This window comes from Coloeus monedula, assembly GCF_965178545.1.
Source record: "Coloeus monedula genome assembly, chromosome: 7".
Taxonomy (NCBI): Eukaryota; Metazoa; Chordata; class Aves; order Passeriformes; family Corvidae; genus Coloeus; species Coloeus monedula.
Window position 1 is genome coordinate 14,064,059 of NC_138787.1, and position 25,039 is coordinate 14,089,097.

The 25,039-nt window shown below is 38.0% G+C and overlaps 1 protein-coding gene across 2 annotated transcripts in view; it reads right to left on the minus strand.

The window, feature by feature from the left end:
• PARD3B (par-3 family cell polarity regulator beta) overlaps window positions 1–25,039 on the minus strand; it is a 401,283-nt gene that overhangs the window by 250,646 nt on the left and 125,598 nt on the right. For both annotated transcript variants that reach the window (XM_082285055.1, XM_082285054.1), the window contains exon 4: window positions 12,319–12,425. In XM_082285055.1, coding sequence (XP_082141181.1) covers window positions 12,319–12,425 — 107 coding nt within the window. The remainder of the gene's footprint in view (window positions 1–12,318; window positions 12,426–25,039) is intronic.

Consider the following 25,039-nt stretch of genomic DNA (forward strand, 5'->3'; position numbering starts at 1 on the left):
GGCAGGGAACAGCCCAGCACACAGGAGGACACCAAATCTGCCAGCTCCATCCCCAGCTCCCCAGTTCAATAAAGCCCAAAGTCACGGCAGGACAAACACGTTAGTAAATGTGCTCCTAGTTAAGAGGAAGGCTACAGAGGGTCAAGGGGCTGATCCCAACAGTACCAGTCAAGATCTGTGGCAGGTGCGCCCAGGTAGCCAGGCCCTTCTCAAATTTCAGTGTTGCTGGGAAATAAAAGTTTTACTCTCCAGTGAGCTGTATTGTCAGACTCCTTGCACAGACATCCTTTCATTACCTGTGAACTGCAATATATTGATCTAGTTCCTATTCTTTTCACAACAATGTACCTCAGGCACAAATTCAATTCTCTCAGAATACATTCTTGGCAAAGGGCATCACATGAATATATATGCTGCATATGCATGCACAGCATTAGTGGGTAGCATTACTTTATATTGCCTTCCCAAAGACATGCCTTCGTGCTAAAAGAAGCTTCCAGTAGGCTCTCCCAACAGGCAAAGAGATTTTTCTGTCTTCTGCTTGAAAATTACTTTTTTTTCCTTAAAGAGCTGGTGAAAGCTATGAACTTGCTTTCCAATTTTAATGTGTACCTTTTAATTTAATACATGTTCATGAAAAGCTTAGACTATTTTAACTACTTAAAAAGAAAAATAAACCTGTTATAAACTGCATATATCACACCAAGGAGTATTTTCTCACTTGGTTTTTGCTGTACAGACTAAAGAGAGCTGCCAACCAGCTCAAATGTGCATGTTTGGTTGCTACAGAACAAAATACTAGCAGCAATGGAAGAGAAAGCTAGACCTGAAGTAATCTTACTTATTAAACAAATAATAAAGAAGTATTTATGAAGTCAACATCATATTCATATGAATAGAGAATGATAAGTAATAAATTTTAAATGTTGGATGATTTCAAGAGAATTTAAGTCACTATAAACCTAGAATCTGCATGTTACTCCTCACCTTAATATGGAACCAACACATCAGATGCTAAAAGTCTGATTACTATAAAAGTAATTTTAACAGAACTAACATCAATAATTTGATGTTTTAGACACTTGTGTAGTATTAAAAATGCATGTAATTGGCAGCAGATTAATTTCCCAAAAGTCTTATAATTTTTTGGTGTACTGCCAACATAATTTAAAAAAATATCATTGTATTTATGAGTGCATGCATCTGGTTCTAATGAAATAACTTTATGTGGTAATATCAGTGTTTGTGTAACTGATGACATTAACACAATAAAGTTATCAACACACCTCTCAAAACAGCCTTTTGAAAGTGACAACTACACACATAGTAGTCAATGAAAGGTAAAAAGGCAGAAAATCACAGCTGGGCATTAAGCAATCATCAGGTTCAGTGTTTTGTAAACTCAAGGATTGCTTTGTTATCATTAACATGGTAATCCCTAATCCAGCAGTATTTCTTCTGTTGACAGTTTCTTGCTGTGTTCTGAAGTGCTTCAAAGAGAAAAAGCATACACCATAAATTCTCTTTTGTGTACTAACTAGACTATCAATTTGACCATAAGACAGCATCCATCTCGTACCATCCTGTTACCAATGTATGGACTTGCCTATGAACACCAATCCAATTTCCCTTCTCTTCTGATGATAGGATGGAGCATTTTCCCAGGCTTACCAAGCCAAAGACAGAGTGATCTGAAGACTGAAGTGGAACTGACTTTTTACCCCAAGTTAATTCTGCTATTTAGAAATTTACAGTACAATTAGTAAATAATAAAAATATTGTGTAAAAACTTCTCTAGCCCATTCTGTCTCTAATCCCCTGAACCTCCTTGGAAGGAACATGAGGACTTACAATTAAGAATTTTGCATTTTTTTCCACAAGGAGCAAAACATCCCAATTCTAGGTGTTCTTACTACTATACAGCAGACCACCTCAGTCACCAACATTTTCCAGGTACCTTTTGTAGAATATTCTTCCCTCAAATATACAACATTACTGAATTCACTCTCAAAAATTCCAAAACATCCAAGGTGGCACATACTTTGCACGAAGGAAATAAGGATACATTCATACATCAGCCACACTGATGTCACAGCTGGTCTTTGTGCCACAGAATTTTCACCAATACCATTAACTAAAACACCCCAAAGCTTTGCAGAAGCACACAGCAATATGTGATACCTAGGCAACTATGGCAAATGCTAAAAAGATCTGAGGAAAATGTTCCTATATTCTTTTACACCAAATATACAGTTAAGACTATGTTCTTTGGCTGAAAAGAATACCACGACAGAAACTTCTGAGCAACAAACACATTTGTCAGTAAGATCTGTGGTATTTCACAGCCTTGACTGATTTATTTATTTTGAAGATGAAACATCTGTATTTTGGCTACATCTTTTAAAATCAAATTGAAGGGGATAGCATTCTACCTGCTGATAAAGGGATTTTTTTTTAGTGACTTAAAATCCATTTAATCTGGTTTTGTTCCCCAGCCTCTCCTCATTTTATCATGCTTACAATTTCTCATAGAAGTGTTTTACAGAATTCCCCTTGGAATATGCCTCTTCTGCATATTCTGAAAGAGAATTCATTTGGGCTTTTATGGAAAGTGTAAAAAGATGAGACAACAAACACTAACTGGCCCTTGCTCAGTAGTGCTGCTTGCAGAACTAACTTTACTCCAAAACAATGTACTTCTGTTTGATTCTCATTCTGTTGTTTGAAGGACAGAAAAATGTATGCAGATCATAAAAGAAAGGGAGGGGTGGGGGCGGAAGTGAACGCCACATCTGAGGAACCTTCACATATTCTTTGACTGGCATGACGCCAGGTGAAAAGAAGGGGGTTCCTTTTGTTTCTGTGAAGCTGACAGATGTACTATGAACTTGATTGTACTTGGTAATTCCAAAAAGCAGAGGAAAGAAAAAGGAGGCAGCCAATTTATCTCCACAGGTGTTAAACGTGTAATCATCTCGGATGCACCCTATCAGATCAATGGAGCAAGCATGCTACAAGCAACAGCAGCTCTTTCATTTTGGGTCCAAGTTCATGTCACTCTAAGACAGCTGCTAAACAGACAACAGCAAAAATACCAACACAGTAATTCTAACTTTAAGATACCATGATATGCTCTCAAAGATACCACAAGATGCTTCACTGCAGTCACATTACATGATACGGTTCAAATACATGGAAGAGGGTATTATAGCATCCCTCGGGACTGACACAAAAAGGAAGCTTTTTACTTGAATCTTAGAGGGGAGCTTGAGGATCCATACTGAAACCTATATTAAATCAGGGTTTAAATCAAGATGAATTAAAGGCAAAACTTACTGTTTCTAGTACTTCAAAGCACACAATTAATTAAGAAAAAAAAAAAAACACAAGCCACTACTCTGTTGAGAAAAAAACCCCCACCAAAAATCTTACAGGAACAACTGTTCCTATAAGGTCTCTCTGAGGGGCATTTTTTTCCCCTTACAATACTGCTTGGAATGTGTAACACTTTGAACCGGCAAATACGGTTCTTAGGATCTGAAATATGTCATAAGAACAACTGTGCCCAGTGAGACCACAGGTATGTCCATCTTTGAATACCAGGATGCCTCACAAACTGCTAATTGTTGTCCCTTATAGTACAGAGAGATAGTGACAACAATTTGCTCTTGCATCAACACAGTTATTCTACAGCCTAATCACTTCCTTTTAACTGAAGATTTGCATATTTACTATATTGTTTATTTCTTAATTTTATTTATTTAAAGTTATTTCAGGGAAGTTATACTGCTGATGTTACAATAAAAGGTCACATTAGAGGCCAGAAGCAATCATTGCAATTACTGACAAAAATCAAAGGTGGGATGTTCGTTCAAAATCCTGAAGCTCTCTGACACACCCTTACTATCTTAGTCTATATTCACACTGATCTTAGTTTATTAGTCCTAACTCCAACATGTCAGAACACCTGCGACAGCAAAAGCACACAGTTTACAAAAGCACTAAAATATTCCTCCTCTCATTCCAGTTGTCAATGTCAGAAATCGTTTCATAGGCATGGAGTAAAATCAGGACCTGCTGTCATAAAAAAAAAAAAAAAATCTAACAGAATGTGCAAGTTTCAAAGAGACCTATAGTATTATTATTACAACTCAAAAACCATTAAATCCAGATTAGCTGAGACACCAGCTACATAGAAGAATAAATCTCCAGATTAAAGTGTCTCCAACAAGTTGGGTAATTTACTGGTGAAAAGGCATCACCTAACAAAATAAAATTTAAAAAAAAATCCCCTCTCCTTGGAGTGTGAATAACTGTCAGTCCTGTAAGAGAAACAAAGCCACACATCTGACTTTTGGAGAAACACAAATATTAACCAGAGTAGAACTTCTTATGACAGTGCGCTGCAAGATAACGTATTAAAAAATTGAAACTTGCGTCTAGGTAAGTGTCAAAGATCTCTGCCATTGTTCCTAGTTGTCCATTCAATTGCTGCATTTACGGAAAAAGTTACTTACTAGCAGGCATTTCAGTAGGACCCTGACTGAGAACCTATTTTATTTTAGCTAAATGTTTCCAGAGCTTGACAGCAAATGATATGCATGAGCCATGTTGACTGTCATCTTCCACTTTTGACTGTCAGACATAGAAGTAACTTGCTAATGTTTCATTCCAATTTCAGCACCATGAGCCTGTTGCGTAAGCTGCCTGCTAAAAGCTGTTCCAGATGGAATGACAGTATTTTGTAGGACCCCAAAGATGTGGCTATAGAGATGAATATGTGTCAACAGCATTGACAGCATGACCTTTTTTCCCTTTTTTTGTCAACAATTCTTATTTCCACCCTTTAATTTTTCCACATTCCCTGTAAGACAGGCCACATAGGAAAACAAATAGTTTTAGTCTCTCAGCCATCTTGGATCACCTACAAGCTCATCTACCTGACTACACAAAGCAGAGGATAAAGGAGGAAGGTGTATAAACAATAAAGTATTTTCAAAATTACAGCCAAGGCCCAAAATTCATTTTAAAGAGGAAACAAAACCCAAACCCCTACTGACATAAGAACGATGAAGGGCTTTGATAGTTTTTATTAGAGATACTTTCTTTCATGAATAGTCAGTGGAATGCCAGTACTCCTCGCATTGGAAACAACCTGTTAACAACAAATAACTTCTACTGATTACACCATTTTTACTGATAATTTATATACTATATCAACATCACAGAACTTTCATTATTAGCTCTTATTACAATAAATCACAAAAAGTCTACTGATCCTGCTCAAATAAAAGTATGTAAATTACACCCACTGCTCATGTTAAACAATGCAGGTAAAACAATATAATTTTTCTGACACACAGGCTGTGCAAGGAATACAATTCTCCACACACACACACATACTGCTTTGCACCCTCAAAAGAGGAAATTACCACAGGACACTTCTGTCCATTTTTGGATGAACAATTTAGTATTCTGACAAACATTTAATTTACATTTTTTAGTTTTTCCTTTACAATATAAAATAATTTCTTTTTGATGCAGAATGCCACAGCACACAGTATAAGAAGGGGGGGAAAAAAAAGGCAGTTCAGGGCTGAAAGGCAGCAGAAAGAATTGAGAAGGAATGGCTTTTGTTATTTTGACAGCCCTCAGCTCGCTGCATAGTTGGATTTATAGTATGCTCTGTAAGAGCAGCAGTTTTCATGGTGTAAGAGTGCCACACAGCTCTGGTTCCTGCAGTGCTCACACCAACAACTTCAAAACTAACTCACTGCAGATGTCCCTATGATCATCTAATCAGACATCAAAAGCAATATACTGACAAGCTCCTGTGCTGATTAGAAGTGTTCTATATATGTTTCACAGCATAAACAGACACACAGTAGTTGCTTTATAAATGGATTCACCCACATCAGAATTCCCTTTAAAAAATTCCAACTGTTCGGAACTCCCCAGCTGAATGACAGAAAATCCTTTTAAATCTCCCCAGATCTTCCGTTCAGTTCCACACTGCAGTATTTGAAGAGCCAGAGTTAAATTATTAATAGGAAAACTTTTACCAGGAAAAAAATGCCTTCCAGAATTTAAAACCCTTGCTATTCTGAATGACAGCCTGAGACCACACCACATCAGGGAAGCAGCCTTGCCTTTACCCTCAAACACACATGGTAATATCTAAGATGTATTTCCAAATCAACTTTGATGTCCGATTATTATACATCAACAAGTGTGGATTTAAAGCATTACAAGTGCACCAGCACTGCTAGTTCCTGAAAAAATACTGTTTCTCCCAATATCTGGTTTCCTTCTCAGAGTGCACCTCCTGCAGCACTTAAAGAGGGCCTATAAGAAAGATGGGGACAGACTTTAGTAGAGCCTGGTGTGATAGGACAAGGGGTAATGGTTTTAAACTAAAATAGGGTAGATTTAGACTAGATATAAGGAATAAGGTTTTACAAAGTAGGTGATGAAACGCTGGGACAGGCTACCCCGAGAGGTGGCAGATGCCCTGTCCCTGGAAACATCCAAGGTCAGGCTGGATGGGGCTCTGAGCAACCTGATCTAGTGGAAGACATTCATGCTTATGGTAAGAGGGATGAAACCAGATGACCTTAAAGGATCCGTTCCAATCCAAACTGTTGTATGATTCTATCACATAACTACGGGAGAATTTCATATTGCAATTCAAACACATACAAAAGGACCAGAAAGTAAAACTATCCAACCTAGTCCAGTAAACATACTGGACAAAAGTTCTATCTTCTAAAATCAGACAGACAATACAACCCTCATGGCAGTGCAGTCTCTTAGCTCTAGTCTTAGCAGAAATCTGCTGAACCAAGTTATAAACTCTATGGAATTATTCCACCACTGTGCCAAAAAAGACCTTTTCTGCCCTGCCCTACTTTTATGTAGCATGATTAGATGAACTAACATTTCTGGGGGTTTTTTTATACTAAAATACTCACACATTTTGTAAGTTCTACTGATTATCTCATAGCTGAATTTGTAGCGTATCTTTACATTTACATATGAATATAATATCATATAGAAAGGAACAAATCATGAAGCTGTATCCTTACACATGTGGACATTATGCTAATTCGCAGACTCTTAATCAGGAAGGCTAATACACCACAAGCACAATTAGCAGCCAGAAGAACCAGAGGGGGTTTTGACCCTTTTTAACAAGAGCTTGAAACATAAAAATGTTCTAATTATATAGCAACCTTATTCAAAATTGCAAATTACATGTCCACAATGCATAAAAGACAGTCAATTTCAAGTCATATCTAGGCAAAAATTGAAACTGTATTGAGCCACTGGAGGAGCTCTTCAATTGATCCAGCATCTCACTGTATCTTTAAATATGGATAAATACAATTTAACCCGCCAGTCCTATTGATTAATTCCAAGATAACCTAAGTATTTGTCCAGAAAACATGTAACTACAAAAGAAAGTCACGCAGAAAATAGCATACCATAATAACCAGCAAGAGAGGGTGAAACCTTAGTCCCACCAGAATTAATGCAAAATTCCCATCAATTCAAATAGGATCACAATTCTCTGTCTAAAACTCATGACAAATCAAATCTTATGATAGTAGAGGAAGTCTGTCCCCGGGCAACAAGAGAGACTAGCAGAAGTTACAGCTCCAGAAATGGAAGTTCAGATGTTATAATTATACATTAGCAATTATTACCTGAATGAACCGGACTGAGCAGTAGCAGCAAAACATACTCTGCTCCCTAAAACCAAACCAAGAAAACCCACACAATTTCTGCCTTGCTGCACCTCATCTTTACCATGTTGGGCAGAGGGATCCAGTCAGGAACTTCTGAGTTGGTGAGGAGAATCCAAAACTGCAGCTCCTCTCAGCAAACTGGGGACAAGTGTTGAGCAAGAGTTAAGTGCCCCAAGAATGCTTGTTTCTTCTGAAAGGTTTCAACCATCCCAATCACACTGCATGGCCTTGCTCCAGAGGAGATCTCCAGCTGAAGACTACATGTCCATTGCTAAAGCCACTTTGTGAAGCCAGGCCAGTCGCAGCCTGAAAGCGGCTGGGCCAGCCCTTGACAACTGCCATAGCAAAGCTATGGGCACAGAACTTCCTAGAGAAGTAGAATCACAGAATCCTAGAATGGCTTGGGTTGGAAGGGACCATAAAGATTGCCTAGTCTCAATGTCCCTGATATGGGCAGGGACACCTCCCACTAGACCAGGATGCTCAGAGCCCCATCCAACTTGGCCTTGAACACATCCAGGGATGGGCATCCACAGCTTCTCTGGGCAACTGGTGCCAGTGCCTCACCACCCTCACCATAAAGAATTTCTTCCACATATCTAACCTAAATTTCCTCTCATTCAGTTTGCACCCATTATTCCTCGTCCTGTCACTACAGTTCCTGATGAAGAGCCCCTCTCTGGCTTCCCTGCAGGTCCCCTTCAGACACTGGAAAGCCCCTATGAGGTCTCCACACAACTTTCTCCACTCCAGGTTGAACAGCCCCAGGTTTCTCAGCCTGTCTTCATAGGGCAGGTTCTCTAGACCCCTTACCAACTTCATGGCCCTCCTCTGGACTCACTCCAACAGGTCCATGTCCTTCCTGTACTGGGGACCCCAGAGCTGGATACAGCACTCCAGGTGGGGTCTCACAAGAACAGAGTAGAGAGGCAGAACCCCCTTCCTTGACCAAAAAAAGCCACGCTTTTTTGCAGCCTAGGGTTCAGGCGGCTTTCTGGGCTGCAAGTGCATGTTGGCTAGTTCATGTAGAGTTTTTCATCAGTCATTACAACTCTCCAGTCCTTTTCCGCAGGGTTGCTCTCAGTCAGTTCTCTGCCCAACCCATAGGTGTGCATAAGTACATTAAACTAATTCTGTATCCCTGAAGGCCTCTCTGGATATCTAGGGAAGGAAGCTTTCACTTTTGAAAGCCTGGCCAGGGCTCTGTAATCCTAACTAGGCAGAAGAGCTAAACAGTAGCTTTAATAAAGTAAAAAATTCATTAGCAAATACTTTTTCCTCAATAAAAAATTCTGATGTGTGTTACCCCTATTTTTCCCTGATTACTGTCTCTAAATTTTTCAGTGGCAGCTATCACAATAAGGAAAGAGAAGTTTGGATGAAAAAAGAAACTCAAATTTTGTACCATCTGTTAAATGACTTCCAGTCTGAGGGAACAGATGCTGGACTTCACTATTGGTTTTTGATTGATCTAGAAGTATTTTGTTAATTGGGGCTAAAACTACAGCTAAGATGTGTCACAGAAAATAGGAAAGAATAGCTCAAATTCTCCTCAAACTACCTGGTCACTCAGAAAAGGTTTTGTTATTTTTGTAGTCATCATACAGCATTAAAAATCAAATCTTCTTTTGAACAAATGGGACAACATCTGAAAAACAGAACACATGCTCTGTTTGATGCCATAAATATTGTGAACAGCTCAAATGGTTCATCAGTTCAACCAGTTCACTTGAATGGGATAGCAATGTTCTTTTCTTGTATTACTGCATGTTTGCTGTCTTATTTCATGCATTACTCATTGTACAACTGAACTGCTCTTTCCAGGAGGTAAATCAGCGTTGTCTTCAGAGAATCCCACAGTAGTCACCTTTGAAAAATCTGATGAAGCACTGGTGTAGCAGTGCACACCGTGCAAGCCAGCACACAGGTATTGCTACACAGAGCTGACTGCCAGTTCCATGTGTGCCAAACACCAAAACACCAGAAGTGCCAAAACTGCTCAGCTAATTATGAAATTCAGTTTCAATTACAAAATAATTGCTAAGATAATTGTGGCATAAGCACTGACTTAATTTTCACTACATGCATTGAAGAATGTTTCATCTACCAACAGCTCTGGGTTTTCTAACTTGTATGTGACTACAAGGAAGCAGTTGAACGTGAAAAAAATTCTGGTTTGTGGCAAAAGAAATACAGTTTTAGTTTTAAATTTTCAGCAGCAATGTACAGAACAAATGATTTTTTTCTAAATAGTGCTTTAACACTTGAATGAAAGACTACAGCTATTTTCAAAACGCAATGTTCAGTTGTTTGTGCCATATTTTTTCATTTGTCAGATATCGATTTTTCTGCATGTTTTAAAACAATCTGTACCTAATTTAACCTATGTTATTTAAGCTTTCTGTGTTTCCCAGAACATTACGCCAAAGCATATTTCAGTATGATTGACGAGAGTTTTAGAAATGGTACTATTGCAAAAATAAGAGTTGGTGTAACATATTTTACTGTAACAGATTTTTGCTTTCACAAAAAAGAAAAACAACACCAAACCACAACTTTCAACTTTCTGGGCCTCCCCCTCAACTCCACTTTACAAGATAAATTTAAAAAAAAAGTCCTTCTCCACCCCTGCTACCTGTCCAGCTTTGACTGTCACCCCTACAGCTGACGGAGGGATGCTCTGTATTTTAACACAGAATTCCTTTAGGCCTAGAGGATTCCTTTGTACTGATGCAAGTCAGTGAAGCATGGTGAGGTTTTAACCTCCAAGTATTACTGCAATCTTCATGTAATGGCATAAAATGCTCTTGTCGCCACTAAAATTACATTAAAAAACCCAACTCAACAAAATGCTATCTTTCTCTTCTTGACAGTCTATAAAGCATTCAACACACACCCTGGAATGAAACATATTTCACTTGTTTTTCCACCTTTTTTTGCCATTTTCATGGTTATAAACTACCAGAGGTCAGCATTACATACTGACATACTCACTTTATACATTTCTTAACTTTGCCAAGAGTCTAAGATCTGCACTGTTAACCAAGAATTCTTCTTTGTACTTTCACTTATCAGACTAAGTCAGTATTTCATTAATATGCTTGCAGCAAACATCAAGAAAAACCTCTCAGCTCAAACAGGTCTGACAAATGATGCAGAACTTTGACAAAATTCAGCCTCCTGTAACATCATAATGTACTTGGAAGGTCACCGAGACTTTTAAAATTGCACCACTTAGCAAATAACATAAGGCATTGTAAAATAAGGTGCACACAAGATATTTAGATGCACATGCATTTGACCATGCAAAGAGAAACAATGAACAGTCAACTAAAATCCTCTGTTGGCCTTCACGATTAGAGTGTTAGTCTGATACCCATAAACATCTTTTGCATGCAAGCCAACTGACTGTGTATTTACTGCCTTTATTCACATGAACTTAACTGGAAGTTTGGTCTTAAACACACCTTCAGCTGAAAGGTTCCCGCCTCCAGCATGTGTTGCTGAACCCCAGCTCTCTCCCCCTACTCCCTAATGTGCCAACACAGCCATTTGTGGAACCTTGCTATAAACTAGATGTGATCTAGTCTGCAACATCCCTCCTGCACCAAACTAAGACTCAGGGTTTCTGAGTGTTGTTTTGTTTTGAAACAAACCAGCAATATATTGTTTTGCACAGCTGGGGACAGGGAGTGAACTGCAACGTGGTATAGAGAAACTAAAGGGGAAAAGGCATAAATGTCATAAGCAAATAAAAGCAGCAGCACCATTTAAGCCAGCCTTCATGTGGTCTAAAGTAGAGCAGAACTAGACCCACCAGAGCTTTCTAGGCAATCTCTAAAAAGTAGCTCTATTCTGCTTGAGACACTTATGTATCCCAGCTGATATTCAGAGATTCTAAAGAATTTCATTGTTTTATAAGTAATGTAGGAACATCTTCCCCACACACAAAGTTTCAGGTCTTAAAACTGCAAAGTAGAACACGTGGCCCAAGTGTGACTAAGAGAGCATCACTTTTAGAAGATTAAAGACAGCCTGCAAAAGCATATTATTAAGAGTTACTGCATCTTCACTAATTGTAGCTTTGCAATAAAACTTAATAATAATGACATTGAAAACAAATTTGTCCTCAAAAGGGAACAGTCAGGTAAAACAGAAAAGTGAGATAAAGAAGAGACTGTATAGGACAGCAGCAGGATACCAAAGATGACAGAAATGCCATCAGAAAATAAGGGAAGTGAAAAATGGTGTGAGACCAAAGAAGAAATAGTAAACTGGACATGACACTGAACAAACAAATAATTGCTGAAAGTTCAGTTCATATTCCAATGCCTTATGACACCCTCAAGCTTTATGTAAATCTCTTATTTAAAAAAAAACAGAACCAGGGTATATTAATTGTATCATCTAAAATAACTATTTTTCCAGAGGAAATTCTCTACTTTACAGAAAATTAGTATGATGCATTTTGTTATAGATCCAAATACATATATAGCTTATAAAACTACTATCTACCAACAGGTAAGAAAAGTTTTGGTCTTAAGAAAAGGGTGATTTACATGACACCTACTGCCACAACATGCTTGAGACCGTGGTCACTGGGATGAGAAGCACTTGGGAAGTCAGCAGGTGCGCCCAAAGCTGGATCACTGCTCCTCCGTACCAGAAGCGGTGTGCCTAACGAGACAAAATAGAATGCAAAGGTTCAAGGATGCTAAATTAGCACAAGGGAAAGCTCCTCATGTGGTTAAGTAAGAGAAGTGTGCAGTGCTTAAATATAAGCTTATCTGTGGTAATACCCAGCTGTTAAATTACTAGGTTTGATAGGGTTGTACCATTTCAGATTTACTAAGCTAAAGAAATTATAACATTTTTAAACACTTCTATACCTCCACCCATGAGCTCCTAAATTAGGTAAAAACTGCTGACAAACAGGAGAAAAAGGCACCTCCTCAGAAAAACAAATGACTAGTTGCATGTATCTGTGACCACATGTACCATCAAGTGAGTGAAATTAAGATTATAGCTGTCAGTTATTACACTAATTACAGTGGCTGGGGCTGATGGCAGCCATAATTATTAGATCTAAAAAAGAAGTTTGAACATGGAACAGTTTCCTCATTAGATGCTAACAAAGCTGGAGTGACTCTACCACACTCACTTTCAGCACAACTTTGTCAATATAGCTGGAATAACCTAATGCCCTTAACCCTTCCTCATGGTGAGCAAGTTTTTATATGCAGGTACTCCCTTCTATGTTAACTTCTGCAGGAAACCAGTAAGAAAAGCAAAAGTAAGATTTAAATTTGTGTCCCAGTATTAAGGGAATGCTTAAATATCAGAAGGTGAATATTGTTTTTTCTGCCAAGTGATTATCATCTTTGTACCAGGAGCTATGCATGTTTTTATAAGGAGGTTGGGTAGAAAGGGATTGATCACCAAATGTATCCATTTGGTGTGATTTTCCAAATGTGTCAATATGTCAAAATGAACTGAATCTCTCCACTCAAATATTCTTGTTCTTCACATGAAGCTGAGGAGAAATTTGTTTCCCCCTCCAGGCATATTTGGTAAGAAGGTGTATAAAAGCTAAATACAAGTTTACTCCCTTCTTTAAGATAAATACTTATGCCTTAAAATAAATTTTTCTGTGTATGATTAAAGTTTCTGGTGGCCTGTATCCAATTTTTTGTCTCTCTTCAATACAACAGTTTGAAAACAGATGCTGAGACATTTTTGTGTGATTCAACACTATTTAGTCTCCAACTCTTTTTGACATAAACATGAACAGTACAGAGAAACTACTGAAAACCCTTTGCACTGATACTTTTATTTGTAAAACTTGCTCAACTCATTGAGCAGACTGTTCCTTACATTCTTTGAAGCCATCATCCCAGCCCCTTTCCTCATTTCTGTCCTCCTTTTTCCACAGTAACTCAAAGAGGATATAAAAAAATTCCCCACAGTCAACTTAAGAGGTCAAAGATGGGAAGGGAGGGGGATGAATGACCCCACTCATAAAAATCATTTATATCAAGCTCATCCTTCTCCCCAAGCCAACAGTCTGAAATTAGATTTCTCCTTTTCTCTTGAGCTGTCTTCTACAACCAACTCCTCATTTCTTTCTCATTCCTCTGGCTGAGAGAAAGATGAAGGCTCCCAACACTGACTACTGGGAGACAAGACCCCTGTTTGTTCCAGGGCCTTCCAGCAGCAACACAGCAGGGGAAAGATGTCTCCTGTACAACACCACTTCAGCACTTGGCTGCTCTCTGTATTGACTGTTTTAAGATGTCTCTCTTTACTACATTCCCCATCCTCAGTTCTGAAGACCTCCTTTCACTTGGCTTTTGTCAGTGTTTTCCAGAGAAACTGAAGCAAAATTTACAACTGTCTAAACTTTGAAACCAAAGTCTGCAGGAGCAGCAGGATTATAGAGAATACTGTTTTCCAGTTTGGTAAGATTGCCTTGCAGCTATTTTCTTTCTTTTTATTCCTGCAAATTTTTGCTTATTGCGATGAGGCAATGAAATTTATTGTGCTCATCTGGAATGCTTCTCTACTTGCAGAAAAACAACTGGACTTTTTGGCTATTGTACACAATGCTTTCTCTTTTCTCCCAGCATGTTGTAAATTTTAGGGTCCTACAGATCATTTTTTACTTGAAGAGAAAAACAGTCTATTTTTTTCATTTTTTTAAATGTTTTTACAGACATGTAACGATTTCTTGTACAGAAATATGTCATAACACCTCTGTGAAACAAGTCAGCTGTAGTCTTTAGCTAAAACTATACAAAACAGTGCCTCTGGCCCTTATTGTTTTAAATGTACACACCACAAAAACACAAAACGAACCTTTTATTAGACAAGATAAACTGAACCAAAATGTGCTTTCTAATAGGAGAAAATTCACAGCAAACAGGACAACTGGATAAAAGAGTTGAGAAGAAGCTGTACTGCCCCTCCTTTGCAGGAAGAGTCCCTTATTCCCTTTCACAAGACAGCAATTCTCTAGCAGCTCCCTGAGCTAACAAGTCTGCTCCATCTCCCCTCATCTCCTCTGTGGCTTGGGCTGTTGCCTGCCATAAGAACACATTCGACACCGCTCGGTGTGTTCCAGCCTGCACCTCTCCCACAGGCTCCTTTCTTTTCCCAGCCTTTCCCCGCCTCCTCTGTACTGCACACTCAGGTCTCCTGAAAGCAAGCATGCTCCCTCCTTGCACTCTCACAGAGAGAAACCTCCCCACATCCTACAGCCCCGGCCTCAACCTGACTCAGGAGCTGGACCATGTCCACTATCCATACATACCTTGAACTCGTTCATCCCCATCTTCCTCAACCATCAGTGATACTGTTTATTACAGACGTGCTGTAGAAAATCACCCACACTTCCCTAAGAAATTCTGTCATCTGTTTTCTTCTGTCAGGAAACGGAATGTTGCCTTTTTCCTTACAGCTTTCCTTTAGACATGCTGTGTTTCCATGTCATTCTACTCACGCTCTTACATTTGTGCTGAACATTTATAACAACCAATGTAAGCTCAAACACAAAATCCATCTTTCCCTGAATAATGAGAGAGAGAAACTCCTTCCTGCATACCAAGCTGATCATAGAAACATGTTTTTTAATAAGCACTACTATTTTGTGCCGGAGTAGCACTTTGTATTTTAAACTTAGGAACTCAGTTTTTAAAAATAGTTATCCTCATCTCGCAGCACTGCATCAGGAGTTTGCAGACGACAAAAGTTGAAACACATGTTCAAAAATTTTTTTCATAATGACAGCCTTTAACCTCAATCACTTCAGGGTGTACTTCCCCTTCTTTAAAAATTTGCAGAGTACCTTTTATTATGGTACCACAGCACCTTCTAAGCACATGTGTCAACCTTATTCAAAATACACACTCTTAGATAAAGCTGATGTGGAAAAAGTCCAGCAGTTTTCCTTACTTAAAGTCAATCACTTATTTTCAACCAATGTGGATCAATCTTTTCTTTTTGCTAGCATCACCCTCAAAAATTAGTATCTACAAAGACTCACGGTTAACAGTGTATTTTCCCTGAACTCTTATATTTTGGAAATATTTTTCTAAACTGCAAATATGGTTGAAACAAGCATATGGTAGAAACCACACTTAGATTTAAATTGGTTGCATTAGGGAAGAAAAAAAATACAGAAGAGAGAGTTCTGCCATTCGTGTACAATTAAAAACTGAAAACTTTCATCAACACAATGGCAAGAAAAACATCTCCATACCAGATGTAATCCGATTGTCTTAGTTTGTTTTGCTTTAAATGTCACCAAAAAGCTGTACGCAGACATTAACACATAACCGTGAACAGGAGTGTGCTCTGCCTCACTGAAGGCCTCTGGCAGTTCAAAAATCAGCACCTGAGGTTAGGACGGCCTGATGAACTAGAAGTGATGTGTTCAAGAATATTGTGCAACTGCAGGTAAATAATTCAAGGTCTGAAATTCAGGACCTGAACACGGTCAGGGGAACTGTGGAGCTCCAGCTGCCCCTGCTGGGGTCCCCCTAAGCTCTACACGGCTTCCAGGCTCTGAGTTCTGGCATCAGATTTCAGGCCTACATTTAGACAGTTGAGTACCACTCAAGATGATCAATATAACAAAAAAAGATTATTCCTATCCTTCCTTAATTTCACTCATTTGTTCTAATGTCTCTGCTCAGGAAAGCACAGTCCACCTCCTGTCTGAAATCCCTTAATTCTTTGAGATACAGGTTGTAGGTTGCCGAAAAATGCTGAAGACAACCAGACTTTATCACCCATGAGCATTGTTGGCAGGCTGGGCTATCTGTAATGCATTCAAATTATGTTCTAAAAGTTGATATCAGCATTGCTTTGGATGCAAACACTCTCAGATGACTTTTAGGTAAGCTGACAAACCAAGGAATACAGGAAACACTAGCACAAGTGTATTGTTGTGCTACTGCATCACTGACAACCAACATACTGTGAGGTAGGTTGGTTGGTTGGTTTGCTTTTCTAGGTAACGGGGAAGAATTATTCTAGAGCAGAACTAAAGATACACTTGGACAGAATACTGTAAGTGGGTAGAAAGAGATTTACAATACATCACCTACGCAGTTAAAGTCATAATTTAAAATTCTGCTCCTGAATATAAAAATGCTGATTATGATGGGGAAAGAGCTGTCCATCAAGTGTGTATCAAACTGTCAGCTGCTGAAGGCCATACCAATGACAATTACTCTGCTGCCTGCTTCCAAATTACACCTGCCTGGACAGACAGACAAATTATTTTTTTACCTGCAGATGCATCCAAACATTTTTTTCAGAGCTCCTTCTGAGCGAATCACAACATTTCAAGTCAGTTGAAACCAAACACCTAAATACTACATGCATACACACACAAATGTAAAATTTCACTTCAGCATAGACAACTCTTGGCTAGAAGAGCTCTGAACAGACACAAAATAAACAACTACCATTTATATCGAGAAGCCAAAATTGCTTTTAAACTGATCTTGCCATGAAACAGATCAGGCCCTGGAAACAAAGTTACAAGCAAGATTTTAATTTATATTTAAATACATAAAAGATTAATATATGTGCCTATTTTTCTTCTTTTTAGCAGGCAATTTTCATGTTAACAGGCATACAGTTCTTCCAGTCAGCACTTTTTGAGAGCACTAAGCAATCAATATGCGTAAATTTGGTCACTCTCAGATATACTGCTTACCACCACCTGAGGCATCATGTAATGGTTCTGCCATGTACTTCAAATGTAGCTGACACGAGCTTGAATGTTCTCCCTTGTGATAGTACTGTACAGCTTCTTTTATTTTTTTAAATATGCAGCGCTATGATGATGTGACTTCTAGTTTAAAGTTAACTCAAACTCTCATAATGGCACCTACCAATACAATTTCAAATCTACAGCCACCTGTTCTTCCCAAAGTGCACAACGCACTTCTTAAATTCCCACGGAGAGAAGATAAACGAACCAGGATGGTGTAACAGTTAAGACAATTGACTTAAATCTACAAACAGGTGAAAACCCAGTTCCAGCAAGTGCTGTCTTTTACATATCAACCCAGCACAGAACAAAGTACTTCCCTATCACTCCAAACAAGGTGTAATTTTTCTTAAAAAGAAAAATAAAAGCAATGGCCTACAAGTAAAACTCAGTAATGGCTTTAAACAGACATTGTTTTGGGGTGATATTTTTCAGCGCCAGTTATTTCAAAATAATTATTTTCTCTGTTTGCATGTGCTATAATGTATTAAGTCAGGTTTCAGTTATGAAGCACAAGAACTGTTCTCTCAGTTTTTATGACCAAAATGAAATTTCTTTGGTGTTAACAGGGCCTAATGAAAAACCTATGGAATGTTTACATTTACAGCTTTTACAGTTTCAGAGACGGACGTGTAAGAATCACCTACACGTTATTTCAATCGTAAAAATCCTGTTCTCAGGATCAAAACCCACATCCATACAGTAAGAAGTTAATCATTTCTCAAGGCACTAGGACATGTATCCATCTACAGCGGTTGTACAAATAAGGCTGGTACTTTCTTCCCATTTAAACATTTTTTTTCAAAAGACTTTCCAGCTGAAGGATAGTACTTGAGTTTTGATCTTAACCAGGTATTCTTTTCTTGCACTTAAGGTCATAACACATGCCAGATACCAAGTAATTTCAGGATCTTCTCACCTCTATCAACACAGTGCTCCTATTTTCAGCTCCTCATCAGACAGACAGGGAGCACACAGACTTACCAGAGTCCAGGGAACACTTTGATCCAAAGGATCCTGGCTACAGGCATCACGTGGAAGAGACTGGGTAGGGGAAAGGAGCTACAGCAGAGTCCTAGAGCAAGGATCAAACAGCTCACAACAGCCAGTTGTGATTTTTTTTTTCCCCTTCCAACTCAAACTCAAGCAAAATGTGCAACTCCTTCCCTTGCTGGGCAGACTGGTCAGGAGTTTTGTGAAAACACATTGGTTATACGTAAAAGATCCAGCACTTTCCAATATGGGCCAGGCCTTCTCCTATTCTTGTACAAGTGAAGCATCTTCATGAAGCATCTTCTCCTATTCTTGTACAAGTGAAGCATCTTCCATCTACTGACTGATCCACATCCTCCAATTTACATCTTTAGACACAAGATTAAAAATTACAGCCACTTCAAACATCTTATGTTTTTCAATTATTCTTTTCTGGGGGGAAAAAAAAATTCTTCTACATTAGAATTGCCCTACACACATACACACAGAGGGGTTTTGCTTTGGGTTTGATTGCTTGTTTGGGGGGGTTGGAGTTTGGGGGTTTTGTTTGGGTTTTTGCTTTGGTTGGTTATTTTTTTAAGTTTAATATCCTTCAAATGGCATTCAGATGTCAAAAGAAACTGAACTCCAGATACACTTAAAACACAAGTTGTCTCAGTCATCCAACTTGCTGAACACAGCAAGAAGTATTCATCTTATTAAACACATTGGGTTTTTAAGCAGCATATTACCTGTAGTTACTGAATTTAAATAAATCATTGTAGGGTAATATATCCTATAAGATTTAAAAACTAATAGATCTTAGACTCTCACACCTTATTTTTATTCATAGATTGAAAGGTGAAAATAAGTATTTCTTCTATTTCAATTCCCAGCCCATTTCTCAACTTCGAATGAAATACTTAATGAACTGTACTAGTTGAATAAACTGACACAAAGAAAATATTCTGTGCACCTGCAAAAGAGGCCATGCTGCCAAAAGCTGGTTTAGCACTTCAGCTAACATCAGTTACAGGTGCTTATGCAGTCACTTTTCCACAGTTCAATGATTTAATTTTCTTTAAAACTTTGGCAGCTAAACTGTACAGCTTGAATATCACTTTGGCAGCATTTTACTGCAAGTAGTAGAGTTGCAAAGTAATCTTTTTGAGTATTTTAATGGTATTTTAAAGGATGATCACAAGTTACAGCATTAGTATACATTTCTATAGTAATTAAATATGACCCTATATTTAATTAAATATTTAAATTAAGAACCTTTTCTGTTTTGATGTTTCCGCAAAAAGAGATGTCTTACTCTTGTAGACATTATTTTCTATCCTGGTAATGGTAAATTAGTTTTAGTCTTAAATTTCAAACTTGCTCCTGACAATTTTAAAAGATAAAGTAGTGAAACCTCCTGAACCTGAAACTTCCTGTGAGGCTGTAAGGAATAAAAACATAAGAGCAGCTATACTGGGTCTAGCTCATGCAGTATCCTGAATCTAACAGTGGTAGCAAAGACTCAGGGAGAAAGCCTAGGAGAGTTGCAAAAAATAACCTTTGAAGTATTTCCAAATCTGTGTGGCATCTAGACAACCATATTTCAAGACATTGATGAGCCACCTCCTGTGAATTGGTCTAATTCTATTATAACTCCTCAATTTTTGGTGTGTTACATCAAATTTTATGATTTAGTGGAATGCTTCATGAGAAAATCAGCTTAGGGTTGTTTTGCTTTGTAACTTGTTGAACAATAGTTGTGTTTGATACTTGAGTTTTTATATGGTGAGGAAATTGAGTAATAACTTCTTATTGATCTGTCTCAATAGTTAAAATGCTAAGATTATTATTGCTAGAGGAAACTTTAAAAAGGACTCAATCACAGAGTGTTATTTGTCCCTTTTTGTGGGAGGGTTGAGATGATCAAAATACTCTGCTACATATCCAGTGAACATAGTGTTTCTTTCTTTTACTTAGTGTCTACAGTAAACAGACCTCCCTCTAATGAAGTAATGATTTACAAAGACAGCAAAACATAAATCCACAGCCAGTGTGTCGATGGGAAAATTGTGCAACGTATTGGGAGGAAGGTGCACCTTTTGGAAACTATGTTCAGGTGCAGTAAGTGAATACATAACTGCACATTTTGATTGGCTGATATTCTAGATACCTGTTGTGAGAAAATCACAATCTGAAGTGGCACTTGAAAGAAGAGAGACAAAAAATGAACTATCAACTAAAGCTCCTGAAAGGATAACTCAAATAGCATTGAGAAAGAACTTCATGCCAATGGGTAAACTGAAAGGTTCAATGATTATTTGTAACTCCTTTAATGATGACTTTTATAAAGATGTGTTCACCTGTGTATGGGAACATGTTCATATGGAAGACAACAGTAAACAATCATTAGTGAATAATCCACGCAGAAAAAAGCATTAAAACTGTATTAAGTTTGGTTTCTTAAGGAAAAAACGTGATCTACTACCTTGAGACCTTCAGCTGAAGTCCCAATTGTTTTAACTTGAACAATTTCAAACTATCAATCAGCCAGGCTTAGCAGGCTCATTTTCTACCTGAAATACACATTTTGCCATATTGCCTCAGAGCTAATACACCACGAGTGCTGTAGGGAATTATAAACAGACACAGTCTCTCTGTCTTACCCAACACTAGAGGGTTCTGACAGAGACTGCACTACGGTTTTGCAGTATATCATCATACTACAGCTTTTCAAACGTTCAGCTGCAAAATTCAGCTGAGCAGGTAGGTCTGGTTCTTTTTAAAAGATACTACCTCTGAAACCAGCTATGCATCATAATATAAAAATACTAACAAAACCAGCAACATCACAAAATCTGTAAAACAGACAAATTCTAAATAAAAGCACTGACATCAAACAGTCTGTGTCAAAAAGCACTGTTGACTTTTATAATGGAATTTGTTCCACAAATTTAAGTCCCATTCATGACCCTCCCCAAAACCTTCCCTGAGGCAATAAAGGCTGGAAATCAAAATCTCAGCAAGAAAGCTACTGCAGAAAAGTGATGGAAAAATATTTTTCTCTCTACTTAACATATTTTCATGAAGATACCCCTCTTACTCCAAAGTAAGGCATATTAAACCAAGCACAAAGGGAATAGAGACAGGCAAAATAATTGATGAGAAACAATCTTTGGGGAAATCAGAGACAGAAGGGCTATTAAAAAGAGATTCTTTGGTAACCAACTATGCACATAAATTTATTACCTACCCTAGCACGAAATTCCTGGATGCAGTGAAAGGAAGCAAAGACTGGCTTGTTCTGTAAACAGGCAGCTCAAAGACAGAGAAACACATGGAAATTTTATATACATCTTTACCGAAAACATTACTGTATTCTTTTGCTGCAATACAAAGATAAAGCAAAACCTATTTCCATGAATCAAGGACAACTAAATAAGACCAAGCTTAAGTCATGAGGTCAAAATATACCAGACTTTCCCTCTGACTAAAATGAAAAGTTATCTTCAAACCTTTAGCTTGCCTGAGAACAGAAATCATTTGTTTTAGAAATGCAAGTAGACTTGAATTGATCATCACAATTCTTTTAAAGCAGATTACACTGGATGCCGCAGAGGAGAAAAATCTATCAAATACAGTGTCATTCTCACAACACCTATGGCAAACAGCAGAGAACAACACCTGATATCATTACTGAGAGGAGCCCTCCAGTGCAGTGAAAGAGAATACAGTCATATTCCTTAAGGAAATCAGCAGTATTCCCTCAAACCACAGAAAACAGCATGTTCTTCTATAATGTATTTCTTATGAAATGTACCAATTTCAAAATGTTACTTTTCCCAGAATCTTACAGGAGAGAATTGTTACTTGAATGCAGTACACTCCATGCACTGACAAACATGAGAATGCTCAGCCAATAAACTGATGTTGCAAGGTTAAGAAGGAAAGGATGGCTTTTATGCAAGAAGAAGTGTCTTTACTACTTAGTCTTGCATGCTATGTACAAGGCATTTAGCAACATTTGGTTTACCAGACTAATAGTTTCCCATCATATGTTTTCATAAATTTTAAGAATACGTAATAATGTGGTTTCCTCTGTATTTAAAAACACAGTCTGCATATCTGTAGTACCTCAACACTAACTTGAAAGAGGACTAATCAAATATATGTTGTTTAAAATGCCCCCAAGCCTACTTACAATGCTTCCACTTCAAAGAGGATGAGAAAGAAAAGAAATTCTTTCCGAGCTCTGAAGTTACACAGAAATTGTCAACATCCGTACCCTGGAGGTAACAATTTAATCCCTGCCAGGCCTATCAAGGCAGAAACTTCCAAAAACTCCTGGAAGAAACCTTGCCTTCAATTCCCTTAGACTTCTAACTAAGACACTGCCAATGAAAGCACCTTTGCTGACTGACTTAGCAACCCAAACACATATGGCCAATCAAAGTAAATAAGTGCTTTAAACAATCCCATGAAGCACAATTTAAACTAGACAAACCCCAAAACCACAGGAATACATTAAACTAATTGAATATATTTTCTGTCTGAAGCACCTTCAAGGCAATTCTACAAGAGTGCAAAGTAGCCTTTCCCAAATGTCAAAAAGACATTGCCAGAACACCACCAATTGCATCAAAATGGAAAATCAAAACCTTCTAGGCTACTGCTCTTATTATCCTGTACTAACTAGACCTTCTGAGGGTTGAATCATTCCCAACAATCTCTGTTTTCAGGGAAAAAATGTTCACTGAGAAGACACTACATAAAACGTCCAGAACCAAAAGAACTGACTGCTCAAAAACACAAGTGCCTGCACGTAGCTTGAACTCCAACTACCAGTACCATTCATAAGCTTATTTTAGGAGAGAGACCATAATCAGTCATTCCAATCATTATTTGCAACTGAGCCTTCCACTTGCCTAGAACACTGATCAGATGTGGGGACATGTACATATAAAAGGAGAAAATCTCGAGATTTGCTATAAAACAAAGTTATGCAAAATTTGAAATACCGAAGTAAGACTTTACAATGGGAAAACCAAGACACTTGCTCTACTGAACAGTGAAAGCTTCCAGGAGTTAAATTCCTGTAGTTTACAGGAGAATTTTTTAACCTATCAATAACTGTTACAAGGAATTATTTCTTTATCTAATCTAAACTTTAAATGAAGTTACTACTTTACACTAGTAAAGGTATTAATCCACTAAGAGCCTGATTTCATTGTAATAGCCATCAAAGTAATCTAATTGTCTGTGCTTCCAGACTACACTCAAAAAACCACTTCAGGATTCTTCAAACCAATTCCCAACTAAAGGGAAAAAGAGTAAATAAAACAACAGACCAAAAAAAAAAAAAAAAATCATGGAGATGCCCACTTTATACCTTTCTTTTTTCCCTCCCTGCATATTCAAAAGCAACAACTGTCTCTGAATACTGCTTGTGTTCTTCCAGGCAAAATCCTGACCACTTAACACCAAGGAGATCAGCAAGAGAAAAGCAACAACTAAGTTTGTGTGCACTCAACCATCATTTACCAAATGAAGCAAACAAAACACTGAGCCAATCGTGAAGGCATTTCCAGCTCGAGTGACTTGTCCATAAAACGGATCCTCTATAAATAAATTAGTGCTCTCTCCTTCCTGCCCATATGGACTGAAAAGGAAAAAACAAATTGACATAATGAAAATAACTCCCCCTTTCCTGTTCCATGAACTACCATGTGGGGAAAACCACCAGAAAACAGTAAACTATTAGGTGCAAAAGGAAAACAGGAGTGCTACTGGCACGCTTACAGGTGCACAGAAGATTACAAGATGGTTTATGAGGGTCATAAACTCTTTCCCTGGGATATGTGTAACCTTACATTCACCATAGGCTGAACTCACGTAGCTAACTATGTATTCAACATACTGTGATTTCACTGTTCATTGCAGGGTTTTAGCTATACACAGTTTTATAATTAAGAAACATGGTACAAAAAGAAAAAGGCAATAAAGGATTTACAGTGGTATTTGGGGTTAGAGATGTTGAAGTTTACCTCCAATAAATTTTTCAAATGTACATCAGCTATTTCAGCCTTTAGTTGCCTGTATCATTCTTTGAAAACTGTTGTCATGGCCACATCATTATTGTACTCCGGGAAATTCTGCTCATGAGAAACAGTTACACAAGACAAGCTCTGCTGCCATCTTAGCAACTGTGTCTCAATGCTCTCGTATCCACAAAATTAACAAATCAATTTCTTCCCTATTTCAAACAGCTGCCTGAACACATTAAACAGTTGTGTGCTTCTCTAAATTTTGTAATATATCTTAGCAGGTGTCTTATTACCATTTGTATTGTAGCATGAAATGTTTTCTTTACTCAAGCACGGATTCTGACAAATTTGAATTTTTGGTTTTTCACTATTAAAAGACACTGTCAGGAACAGCACCTAATAATCCAGTGCTGTGGGGCAAGGAGGGAGGCACTTCAATCTGTTTGCACCTCACCTCATGTTATGGACACAGAAGATACCATGTCCACAAACAC